This window comes from Epinephelus fuscoguttatus, linkage group LG18, assembly GCF_011397635.1.
Source record: "Epinephelus fuscoguttatus linkage group LG18, E.fuscoguttatus.final_Chr_v1".
Lineage (NCBI taxonomy): Eukaryota > Metazoa > Chordata > Actinopteri > Perciformes > Serranidae > Epinephelus > Epinephelus fuscoguttatus.
The window spans coordinates 37,647,450-37,659,489 of record NC_064769.1 but is presented as its reverse complement, the minus strand read 5'-3'; the positions used below and the strand labels follow the sequence as shown (position 1 = coordinate 37,659,489).

The 12,040-nt window shown below is 43.9% G+C and overlaps 1 protein-coding gene across 1 annotated transcript in view; it reads right to left on the bottom strand.

Annotated features, from left to right (window-relative positions):
- The window catches only part of rph3aa (rabphilin 3A homolog (mouse), a), a 68,531-nt gene that overhangs the window by 16,807 nt on the left and 39,684 nt on the right, over positions 1-12,040 (bottom strand). The window contains exons 2-3 of the mRNA XM_049604465.1: positions 1,217-1,345; positions 944-1,073 (exon numbers count right to left, since the gene is read on the bottom strand). Coding sequence (XP_049460422.1) covers positions 944-1,073; positions 1,217-1,332 — 246 coding nt within the window. The 5' untranslated portion in view covers positions 1,333-1,345. The remainder of the gene's footprint in view (positions 1-943; positions 1,074-1,216; positions 1,346-12,040) is intronic.

The window sequence follows — 12,040 nt, the reverse complement described above, 5'->3', positions numbered from 1 at the left end:
CTTCTGGCTCAGCTCCCTCTTCACCACGACGGTCCAGCACAGTGCCTGCATCGCTGCAGACACTGCACCAAGCCGCCGATCCATCTCACGCTCCATTCTACGCTCACTTGTGAACAAAACCCCGAGACACTTGAATTCCTTTGCTTGGGGCTCCTAACCCAGAGGAGGCAATCCACCGGTTTCTGGCAGAGAACCATATTTGGAGGTGCTCATCCCAAACACTTCACACTCAAACCGCCCCAGTGCATGCTGGGGGTCACAGTGTGATGAAGCCAACAGAAACACATCATCTGCAAAGAGCAGAGATGCAATTCTGAGGTCACCTAACCTGACCCATTCCTCCCTCCGGCTGCACCTTGAGATCCTGTCCATGAATATCACAAACAGAATCGATGATGAGGGACAAACCTGGCGGAGGCCAACACCCACATGTTTGACTTTGTATGCGGACTCAGCTCTCATTTTGGTCACACAAGGACCGGATGGCTGACCTCTTTTGCTGTGATAGTGTTTGATGAGTTGGGAGTGAGACTGACAAGTGCTTCGAATTTGTACTTAACTAAACGGTACAGTAAATGTACTTAGTTACAGTCCACGACTAAGACTTCTACATGCACAGAGGAATGATCCTATGGCAGGTGCACAGAGCATATATATTTTTACAGTTCACATAGCATTAACCTCAGCTTAGTAACTGAAATAAACAAGGAGCAGAATGTGGTGCCTCAGACCAGGAGACACAGAGTGTGTGTCAGAACAAGTTAGCATACGGCCCACTGGGTGCTCATCGCCATAGGAAACCTCTCAGGAGCTCCACAACACTATAGAAAATATAGTAAACAGAAATCCTGGGATGTCCTCACGTCCTCTGGGGACTCTCTGCTGCGTGCGCCGTCTCTATTCTGTCCCTGTTCAAGCAGAAAGAATACAGAGATCCACCTACTTTATTACACTGCACACAGAGGACAGCTGTGGCCCCCTGTGGTCCAAAAGCCGTCCCACACAACAGACAGCGCGACTGTCCGTCACCACACGCCGTCTTCTTGATGTTATCCAGCCGGCTGGTGAGACGCCTGGGAGCACATGTAAATAAATGTGAGCACAGAACACAAACTTGGCACAGGTTTCACACCGAAAATCATTCAACTCAGCGAGCATCTCGGCACGGTCGACCGATGTGATTCTGTGCAACAGAGACAATAGTTTTCCATCTCACTCAATCCTCTCATGCTCCGTGGCCTCCATCATGGCCGCACGAGCCAGTACACTGTTGATGATCTCCTTCTCCTCATCCGTGAGCTCCTCCCCTGGGGCGCCGCCAGACATGTTCATCGTCCACCCGATCCTGAACCCAAAACACACACACAGAAAGAGACACGCAGGGTGTAAGTGGCATGCAAAGAACAACAGGAAAAAAACGCAGCTGGGACAACAAAGGCCAGGAACTCCAAAAAGTGCATCACTAAGGAGGGTGAGACACTAAAGTCTGAGGACAGGAGCACAGCTGGAAACATTTGGACGCTGAGCTACTGCAGAAAGTGTCACACACAATCGCTCACGAGTGGCTTACATGATGACTTATCTTAACAATGCATAAACCCAAGTGATCAGCTGAAAGCACACGTCAGGCATTTTGTTCATGCGTCTCTAACGACCAGTCTGAGGCCCCAAAACACTAAACAACGAAAAGTTTCAAAGCAACAAACTTCATTTAAAGGTCCAGCGTGTAAGATTTCAGCAGGATTTAGCGTGCATTTACTGACATGATGATCTTCATAAACAAAGACCTGCTCAGTCTAAGGTAAGGAAAACACAACGATGCTTATTAGAAGTTAGGAAAGCCTTTATTGTCGTTGTATTGTGCAGGACACAACGACATTTGGAGGGCCACTCCTGATTGGTGCACAAGACACACTGCATATGATATTAAAAACATTAAGCACACTGCACATAAAATAAAAGAGGTGGCTATAAAAGTGCCAGAGTCAATAAATATAAGGTACCAGAGTCAGCAAATTGCCCGGTCCACAGTAGTTATTGCCGTGTAGAAATAAAACATAGTGAGAGTGCACTGTGGCTGTTCATTTTATATGTTGATTGAGAGTGTGAATGACCTTAGGAGAGAAACTGTTCATGAGTCTGGTGGTCTGAGGTTTTTAATGAACTGTAGCGCCGGCCTGAGGGCAGAGGGTCCAACAGGTTGACTGACTGGAAGTGTGGTGGTGTATTCTCTGCAGAGACTCTGCCCTCTGCCTGGATATTCTAATTTTCTGTGTTCAGGACATTTACGCCCAGAGAGCTCAGGTGAGGCTGGGGCTTTATGAAATGACCGTGAGCAGCAGAGATTCTAGAGGCACAGCACCGAAACCGCCCCCCGCCAATATCAAACACATCGCCAAAACAGCCCTCTTTCATCTCTGAAATATCACCCACCTTCATCCATCCATCTCCTTTTCAGCTGCAGAGACTCATCCATGCATGCATCACTTCCAGACTGGACGACTGCAACAGTCTCCTCTACGGCTCATCATCCAAAACTCTGCTGCTCAGCTTCTCACTCACTGTTGCACCCGTGACGACATCACCCCCCGTCCTTCATAACCTCCACTGGCTCCCTCTCCCCCAGCATACCCACTTCAAACTCCTCATCATCACCTATAACGCCCTCCACACCCTGGCTCCTCCCACCTGTCTGAGCTCCTCCATCGCCACACTCCCTCCTGCAAATTCAGGTCTGCACACGTGGGCCGCATCACGCCGCTGTTGTTTGGTTCCATGTAAGAACGCAAAGGCAGCATATTGAAGGCACCTATAGCAACCTTAGAGTACGATCTCTGTGTTTGAAGGGCTAGCCTGCCACTCACAAAGTGTCCTGCACTTAATTATGCAACACATTCTCAACCCGACCTCGTCACATATTGACGTTTTGGTCGTCCACATACGACGTCCGAGGTACCCTGGGTGTGTTGGTTGTTGACGTTCTGGGACATCGTGTCAACTTCAGCCTGTTACATGCATTGTCTGTTTTCAAAATACACTTCTGTTTTCACAGGAAATGTACAGTTTGCATAAACGCACAATGTCTGTACAACAAGGCAAACTGAGGTTGGTTGGGTTTAGGCAACAAAAGCACGTGGTTAGATTTAAGAAAAAAGAACAGGGTTTGGCTTTATAATCTTACGGGACGCAAACACTGGCCTCCCAGGTGGAAGTCAGTGTTTGTTGGATGGATCCACCCCAGTCAGACTTTCATTGCCCAAACCTTCGTTCTTGTCCTGCCACGTTTCTCCCTGACGCCGCGGGCACCATTAAACTGTAACGGCAACCGGCCACGTAGCATGCTGACGTTAAATGATGCCTTTTTTCGTTGGTTTCTGACGCTGCCCAAGTGTCGGATTTCAACGACTTTGGAGTAAGACCGGGCTCAATTATGCTTAACTTTATACTTAACTTTAAACTTTAATGAACGTGTTTATTTCTGGGGGTATGTGGAGATTGACTCACTTTTGGAGCCAGCCTCAAGTGGTCATTAGAGGAACTGCAGTTTTTGGCACCACCGTGTTGGCCTCGTATTTCAGCACTGGAGGATGCCACTTGGCCACGATTCAGAGGGAATATACAGACTCAGTAAAACTTCTATAAACCAGAGTCATCATTAGGAGAGTTTATTTTTCTCAAGAAAAACAGACGTCATCGGACCTTTTAGAAACTGCATCTACATTTGATTGGAAGCTCAACTTCTTGTTGAACATGGTACCTAAATTCGTGTGATTATCCAATAGGTCAGTTACATTCCCCTTCATAGTATAGTATTTAAAAGTGAACTGCAAAATCAGAGGATAAAAATTCCCTTTTTATTTCACATCATTTAGAAAGCAGTCGACATAAACTCATTCCCAAAATGTTCCTTTGTGTACTTGAAGTGTTGGTTGTTTGGAAAGCTTCCACACATCTGCCTTTAAGGTTTAAAATCACTTGTGGCCAACTGACAGCGCAGAGGCCAAATTTCCTGCCAGTGGAAATCAAACGCAGTCAGCTTGTGAACTGAGGCAAGTGTTGTTTTTTTCCTCGAATGTGTCTGTTTGGTATTTTTGTGTCTTCCCATGATATTGCTCGCAGAGTGGGCAGGAACACGGATGAGATGAGACAGTCAGTGCAAATGTTTGGTATCAGAAATTTGAGCTCGGGGATACAGACGATCTCTTCCATCATCACGGCTTCGTTTGGTGGATGTGCACAAACATGAAGCTTAAAATATTACAACAAAAAAGGAGTGTTTTACCTGTTTAATATTTGCACAAAAACCTTTAATGACAGACTTTCTTTAAATATCAAAGAGTAACTTTGCATGAGGCTCAAAAGCAGTGTTTTGCTGCCCTCTGATTTTAAGTTTTAAGTGTTTTGCAACAGGCAGCGACACGCCCCCGTCAGTATTTAAAACGTGAACTTGTCAGTCTAAAATAAAATCATGAAAGTAGAAGAGGACTTTAATTTTGATGAAACTAAATATATCTCCACCATAAACTGATGCAGAAAAGGCACAAAAGATGCATAAAAAATCACCAGAATGCAAGCAATTAAGAAGTTGTAGCTCAAAATTTCCTGGGTAGGACCCCAAACACCACTTTTACATCACTGCAGTGAGGTGAGAAGATAAAAACATCTGCTGTTAAATTTTGTTTTGTTTTATTGCAATAAAATAAACAAATAAAATAAAAAATATGTGCATGTGGTCATTGGTCAGTTTACACGCACACAACAATCATTGTCAGAACACTGAGTGAGACAATTAATCAACTCAAGCCTTCTTTACAGGACTGCATAATAAAGACACCTTTCCATAACTCTTCTTCTTCTTCATTTATTTTGTATGAATTATTCAAAGATAACTGTGGGAATTTGAGTTATGGTTTACAGCAAAGACTTTGTGCTACATTACCACAGTATTCCCCTGTTTACAGTCCTGCTGTGTTTTTGATTTAAGTTATGAGAGATTGGTGGCTATATTTGTCGCATGCATAATTGTGAAGCACAGCCCCTCAGGCTACAGATTGGACCCGAATAGCTGCTCTGCTGCTTTGGGATTGTTTTAAGGATTTAATCTACCTGTGCACCTGCAGAGTGTCCGTGCACACCACGGAATGAGGCAGCACGTGCACAGGCACAGCCTACAAAATGCTACTATTAACACTTTCTAGTAGATTAGTACAGGGAATTACCTCTCTGTAATCATCACTGTTATGTAGATGTAAAAAGCACTGGAAGAACAGTGACAGGTCACTACAAAACACCCATGTTTGGTAGCTAAAAATCCCCTGAAAAAATGTGGCAGGTTACTACAAAAGACCTGCGTTTGGTAACTAAAAAGCTGCTGGAAAAACAGCAACAGGTTACTACAAAAAACCCTGTTTTAGTGCATAAAAAACAGTGACAGGCTGCTACAAAACACCCATGTTTGGTACCTAAATATCTGCTGAAAAAAAAAGCAGCAGGTCAATACAAAAGACCTACGTTTGGTACCTAAAAAGTTGCTGGAAAACAGTGATGGGTCCCTACGAAACACCCACATTCAATGCCTAAAAGTGAGCTAGAAAATCACAGTGGGTTGCTACAAAACATCTATGTTTGGTGCCTTAAAATCTGCTGGGGAAAAATAAGCAGCAGATTGATACAAGCACCCAGATTCAGTACCTAAAAACTGCTGGGAAACACCCATGTTTGGTGGCTAAAAGTTGCTGAAAAAACAGTGACAGGACCCTAAAAAACACCAACATTTGGGACTTAAAAACACAAATGGAAAAACAGTGACAGGTCGCTACCAAACACCTGTGCTCAGTGCTTAAAAAGCTGCTGGAAAAACAGTGACAACACACTAAAAAACACCCACATTTAATGTCTAAAAACCACCGGAAAAACAGTGACAGGTTGCTACAAAACACCCACGTTTGGTACCCTAAAATCCATTGGGAAAAAAACAGTGGCAGGTCGCTACAAAAGACCTACGTTAGGTACCTAAAAAGCTGATCAAAGCTAAAAATGAGCCAGAAAACAGCAGTGGGTTGCTACAAAACATCCATGCTTGGTGCCTGAAAATCCGCTGGGGAAAAAAAGCAGCAGGTTGATACAAGCACACAGGTTCAGTGCCTTTAAAACTGCTTGAAAAAACAGTGAAAGGACCCTAAAAAACATCAACATTTGGGACTTAAAAACACAACTGGAGAAACAGTGACAGGTCGCTACCAAACACCTGTGTTCAGTGCTTAAAAAGCTGCTGGAAAAACAGTGACAACACACTAAAAAACACCCACATTTAATGCCTCAAAAACCACTGGAAAAACAGTGACAGGTTGCTACAAAACAACCACATTTGGTGCCTGAAAAAACATTGAACAAAAAGCGACAGGTTACTACAAAAGACCTACGTTAGGTACCTTAAAAGCAGCTGGAAGAACAGCGAGGGGTTGCTACAAAACACCCATGTTTGCTGCCTAAAAATTCACTGGCAAAACAGTGACAGGTTGCTACAAAAAAAAAACATGTTCCGTGCTGAAAAAACCGTGACTCGCTAAATCACAACCGTCTGAATTATTCTGTTGCAGATCATCATCTGATGTTTTGTGTAAAATCTTGTGTTGGAAGGGCACAAAAAAAAATGAAATGACAAAATGAAACGTACAAACTGGCTTCATGTTCAGTTCATGTGAACACAGTTGCCCAGAATGAAATCAGTGACCGAGTTATCCCCTCCAAACAAAACTGTACAAGCAGTTCTGTACATTATTCTGCTTGTAAATCACAACTACAGAGGATTCAATGTCCATTCAGCTGTCAGTGCGCCACGGCTGCAGAGGCACTCCTTTTAAAAGCTCTGCGAGGCTAATTTGATTATCCATGATTTATTTCAGCTCTACCACACCTACTGCTGTACCCACGCCTCTGGCCATTAACTTCCCAAACATCTGCCAGTCATGTCTAAGTGCACGGGCACCATGTACGTGTGCAGCTGCTTGAAAATAAGGCGTTAATTGGGGCTGACTGCCGACCACGGACTGTGAACTGTTAGCAGTAATGTGTTACTGAAGTCTGGTCTGCTGTGTGCATATCTGAGGACAGTTTCACTGCGGAGGAGCGTGCTCATTATCTTTTGACAAGAACATTGTTGGAGGAAAGCATGACCTCAACTTTCTCGCCTCTGGTCCAAACCAGGCTGCTGACACACATTCGACACCTCCCTCATTGACTGATCCTGCAGACTTTTCGCTGACAGTATGGAGAGAAAATATTAAATAATTGATGCACAGTTTCCTCCTCATTGTAAGCACATTTTAGTCCCTATTTTTAAGGGTCCTGACGTGGCCAACCCCGAATTATCTGAATAATCAGCCGCACACATGACCGGCGAGTGTCATCATTAAGTCTCAACTTGCCCGTAGAGCCTGATTAAGCTACAGTGGAGGTACAAACTGTTATATGACTGAGCATTAGACATCACAAGAGATGAGGCAGTGGCTGCTGAGTACGAATATTTTAATGCCTCATTTACTCAACAGCTCAGCGTGCTTCATCTTTCTCATCCTGCTCCTCGTCGTTTTGTCCTCCTGTCCCCAATGTATGTAAATGTCAGGGGTGGTGATCATTGTGGACAATGTGGCAACCTGACAGATTGATGTCTGAGTGTGCGTGTGTGTGCGTGTGTGTGCGTGTGTGTGCCTTGAAGGGTTCAGAGTGAGAGCGAAAGGTGGGGTCAGTAAGAAAGGAAATGTTCTGAAATGGCTGACACTTTCATTTCGTGATTCACCACTCAACACACATTTACACACACACACACACACACACACACACACACACACACACACACACACACACACACTGTCATTATGCATAAGATCACTGCAGTTACAGCCTAGGCCATATGAATATGACAAATTAGTAGAATATGACGAGAAAACAAAGGAATTTTTAGTCATTAGTTGTACTCAGATTTATCAGTGATGGAAGTCGTATTAGAAGCACTGACACTGTTTACTTAAATAATTTTGAAACTATTTGTTGATTAATTTTTGTCATAAGCCCCGTTTCCACAGAGCAGTTCAGTTCAGTTCAGTTCGCTTTGTCTCCACAGTGAAAGTTGTGGATGGTACCAACAGAAGCGTTCCTTAGCGTCCCCATGTTTGGTCCCCCCTCTGTTGGGGTACCTAGCACACAGATCTGGTACTAAAAGGTGGAGCTAGAAACCCTGCAGTCTGATTGGTCAGTAGAGGACGCTCACTCTGGTTTTATGTAACCTCTGTTCATACATCAGTAAACTACAACTATAAAATGAAAGAGAAAAAAATCACTTCATTCACTGGGCCGACTGCCGGCAACTTTTAAGGTGGAACGTTAACTTGTAATGTTACTCAATGCATGAGTTGATGACGTGAATCCATCAGCACACCTTAAATTTCACTGTGACAACTTTGACCATCACTTTAGTTTTTATATGACACACACTTTTAGTAATGACTTTAAAAATATAGATTCATTTGGAGCGGATTATGTGAAGGTCATATATTCTAATCCTCACTTCCTGTGGGCTACAGCAGCATGCTATGTATAGATAGATAGATAGATTTCTTTTTTTTTCCTCAGGACAATCTGGGCTATCCAGATTTGCCATCATATCATGTCCTTCTATGTGCCTGTATTTTATATTATTTTTTATATCAATGAAAAAAAACAAATCTGTGTTACTAAATTCTTACATTTTTACATGTATCTCAGCATAGCAAGTTGGAAGAAGACATATTCTGCCATATATGAAGAGGGGAGACTCTCTGGAGTCTGGCAATATAAGAACCATGATGGTGGGACATTCTGTCACTTCACAGCTGTCCAAAACATGTGGTTTGTGCCAGGCGGACATGATTGTCAGTATTTTTTCATTATTGCAAGAAATTCCATTGACTCATTCACAAGTCAAAAATGTGTTTTATTTGAAAGAAACATGCAATATTTACATCTAAGATCATAGAAAAATAGTAATGATATTATTCCTCACTATATGAAGTGACTGATAACAAGATCTGTATCATGGATTGTAAAGAAATTTGTCAGATTTTTATTTTGTAGACAATTAATCTGGATTTATAACATGATGGGATGACAGCACAATGATGTGTGTGGTATCACTGCAAAGCTATGCTCCTGCACTTCCATGTGATATGTGTGGCATTTCTGTGTGACCCTGCATTCGCGAGTAATCCATCCAAGAGTAATTTTAGTGTAACTTTATCATTTGGACTACCGACAAGTGCTTGGTCTTGTCGGAAAGCTACGGTTCCGGTGTTTCACGTGATATGCGTGGCTTCTCACTATGCCAAACGGTTGTGGAGAAAATAGAAGAATAGAAGAACAGGTGTGAATTTGGACGCAGTATGCGTCGTTCGGGCCCATTGGGTTAAATATCCCATGGAGAGAGACTCTCACTGCAGCCTGTTCTATTTTGTTGTGAAAATGTGGGCGTGCAGCCTCGTTCTGTGGACGATAAACCAGGTGCAGACTTCCATCTGTGTCACCGCTGATGAGGAAATACAGCGAGTGCTGGACGGAGCAGTGAGTGACAACAACCCCGCCCACATTTAAGAGTCTGTCTGAACACACCGAGGGTCTAGGTACCATGTCTGAAGGCTTACTGCTGGTTCCAAAGGGTTTGGTGGAGACAGGGCTTTAGAGTTTCTGGCTCAGTAACATGTGGAGCAGGCAGCAGGAACTGTGACGTTCCCCTGTGTAAACTTGTTGTGTGAAACTATCGACTCCGCCCTCTAGTGCCATCTATTGGTTGTAAAATAAAGGACACATGGAAGTATTGGGGGGGGGGCAGTGACATGTAAGAGTTTGAAACAGACATATCTATTTCTCATATGCTGGAAGCACTTCTACTTGTAATGGAGTGTTTTCATCGTGCTGTATTACTACTTTGATTTTCATAAAATATGTCAACACCTCCTCCACCACTAAATATTTCCCTCTGAGATGCAGTGCAGTAGAAGCACAAAGTCAAATAAAATGAAAATACTCAGGTAAAGAACAAACACCTCGACACTGCACCTGAGTGACGGCCCCTGAAATTATGGCATTCTTAATTAAATGTCACAGAAACACGACTTTCTGAGCTGTAAAAGACCGCGGCTCATATATCACATCAGACACGAGTTAGAGTCAGGGTTGGTTGACTCTCCGACTCACTGTCACGTGCACACACTCACACACAGACGCAGTATGAACTGACTGTTACCCGGAGCCTTTGCTGTCTTTCAGGAGATCAATGAGCGGTGGAGCTCTGCAGCAGCACACAACACTGCCATCTCAATGTCATCCAGTGAAGAGGACACACACTGCTTCACACATGACAGCATATCAATATCGGCCCTCTCTCTGACACCATGACCCCTGTGTGAGCCTCATGTGCAGCACTGGCTGTGTAGTACCGATCAATAGTGGAATGTAACTAAGTACTTTTACTCAACTACTGCACTGAGGAACACATTTGAAGTGCTTGTACTTTGAGTTTTTCCACTGTATGCAACTTTATACTTCTGCTCCATCTCAGAGGTGAATACTGCACTTTTTACTCTACTATAGTATTTGTCTGATGTTAGTTACTTCCTGTCCAGTGAAAACCATGTATCTCCAGATGTACTGATGTTGAATGTTTGTGATAAACTGAAGGATGAAGTGTTTCGTTATGTGTTGGGAAAATTCTCCTTCTTCTTAAGCGAAATTAACTCTTTAAAAACCTTCTTGGATCAGCTGGAAAATGCATCGTCACAGAGCTGTAAACAGGCTGTTTTTATGACACCATAAAAAGTTGACTTTTAGTGGCTACAGTGATGAAACAAAACCAGCATCAGATGGACTGTAACCACAATCAGTACGCCACAGTAATATAAATAACCAGCGCCAAACTAGCGAGCAGCAGCAGCGACCCACCGTCTCAAACCGGCACACCGTGAGGGCAGAAACAGAGGGATCGGTGGGGACGGAGCACCTGCTGCAGCAAGCCAACATGCCGTCTGCGGTCATTTTGACTTGACCAGCGGACTTCACTACAATCTGATTGGCTGTTGAAACAGGTGACGTGCTTTAAAACCAGCCGCCTGCGATTTGACCAGCTGAGTTGTGACATCATCAGCTGGCTTGAGTCGAGCTTAGATCGTCCAGTTCACACCGCTGCAACGTTCTAAAGTGCTTTTGTCTCATTGTGAATCTTTGGTCTGAATTAGGCTTCAGAATGAGCAGTTTATATCTACACAGGGAGCAGGTCCTCGTCTATGGAGACCGCCATGTTTCTATGGTATTCCGGAGGGGACAAACCGAACACTGGCTCTAGATAGGGACATTAGGATTTTTGTGCCAGGAAAAATACAGATCTTTTTTAACACTTTATTCAGTGTGTTTACTCGATTAAATCACCAGGTCTGTTTGTTTTAGAGAGGAAGAGACCTCTGTGGATGAAGGCCAATTCACAGTTTCTGTTTCCATGTGTCCGTGAGGGTCTGCTTAGGTCCATGTGACATAAATCTTGCATCCATCCATGCATGTGAGGGTCTGCACGGATGTCCACGTGCAGCCCATTTTTTGTGACCATGTAGACTGTAGACATAGCAAGTGTGTCGACTGCAGATGCTCCAATCTCTTGTTCTTCCCTCCAGTTCAAAACATTGAAGTCAAGCCAGCCGCAGCCTCCTCACCATGGTAAGCTGGATATTTGACAGACATTTACTGCTCCGCTGCCACTCAGCAGCTAACAAGCGGAGCTAACCGCTAACTGCTAACAGCCACCGCTGCAACTAACAAACTCCACAAATCCATTCAGCAGCTCCACCATCCACAGTCAGACACACACCGCTGAGTATTTACTGCTGAATTACTGCTCACAACTCGCACCAATGGCTGACGCTGCTCTGCTCTGACTGTTTCTGCTGGCTCGCAAACCATCCTGGCACAGACTATTTACTGGAGTTCACCAGCCTGACGCTCATGCGCTATCTTATCTTAC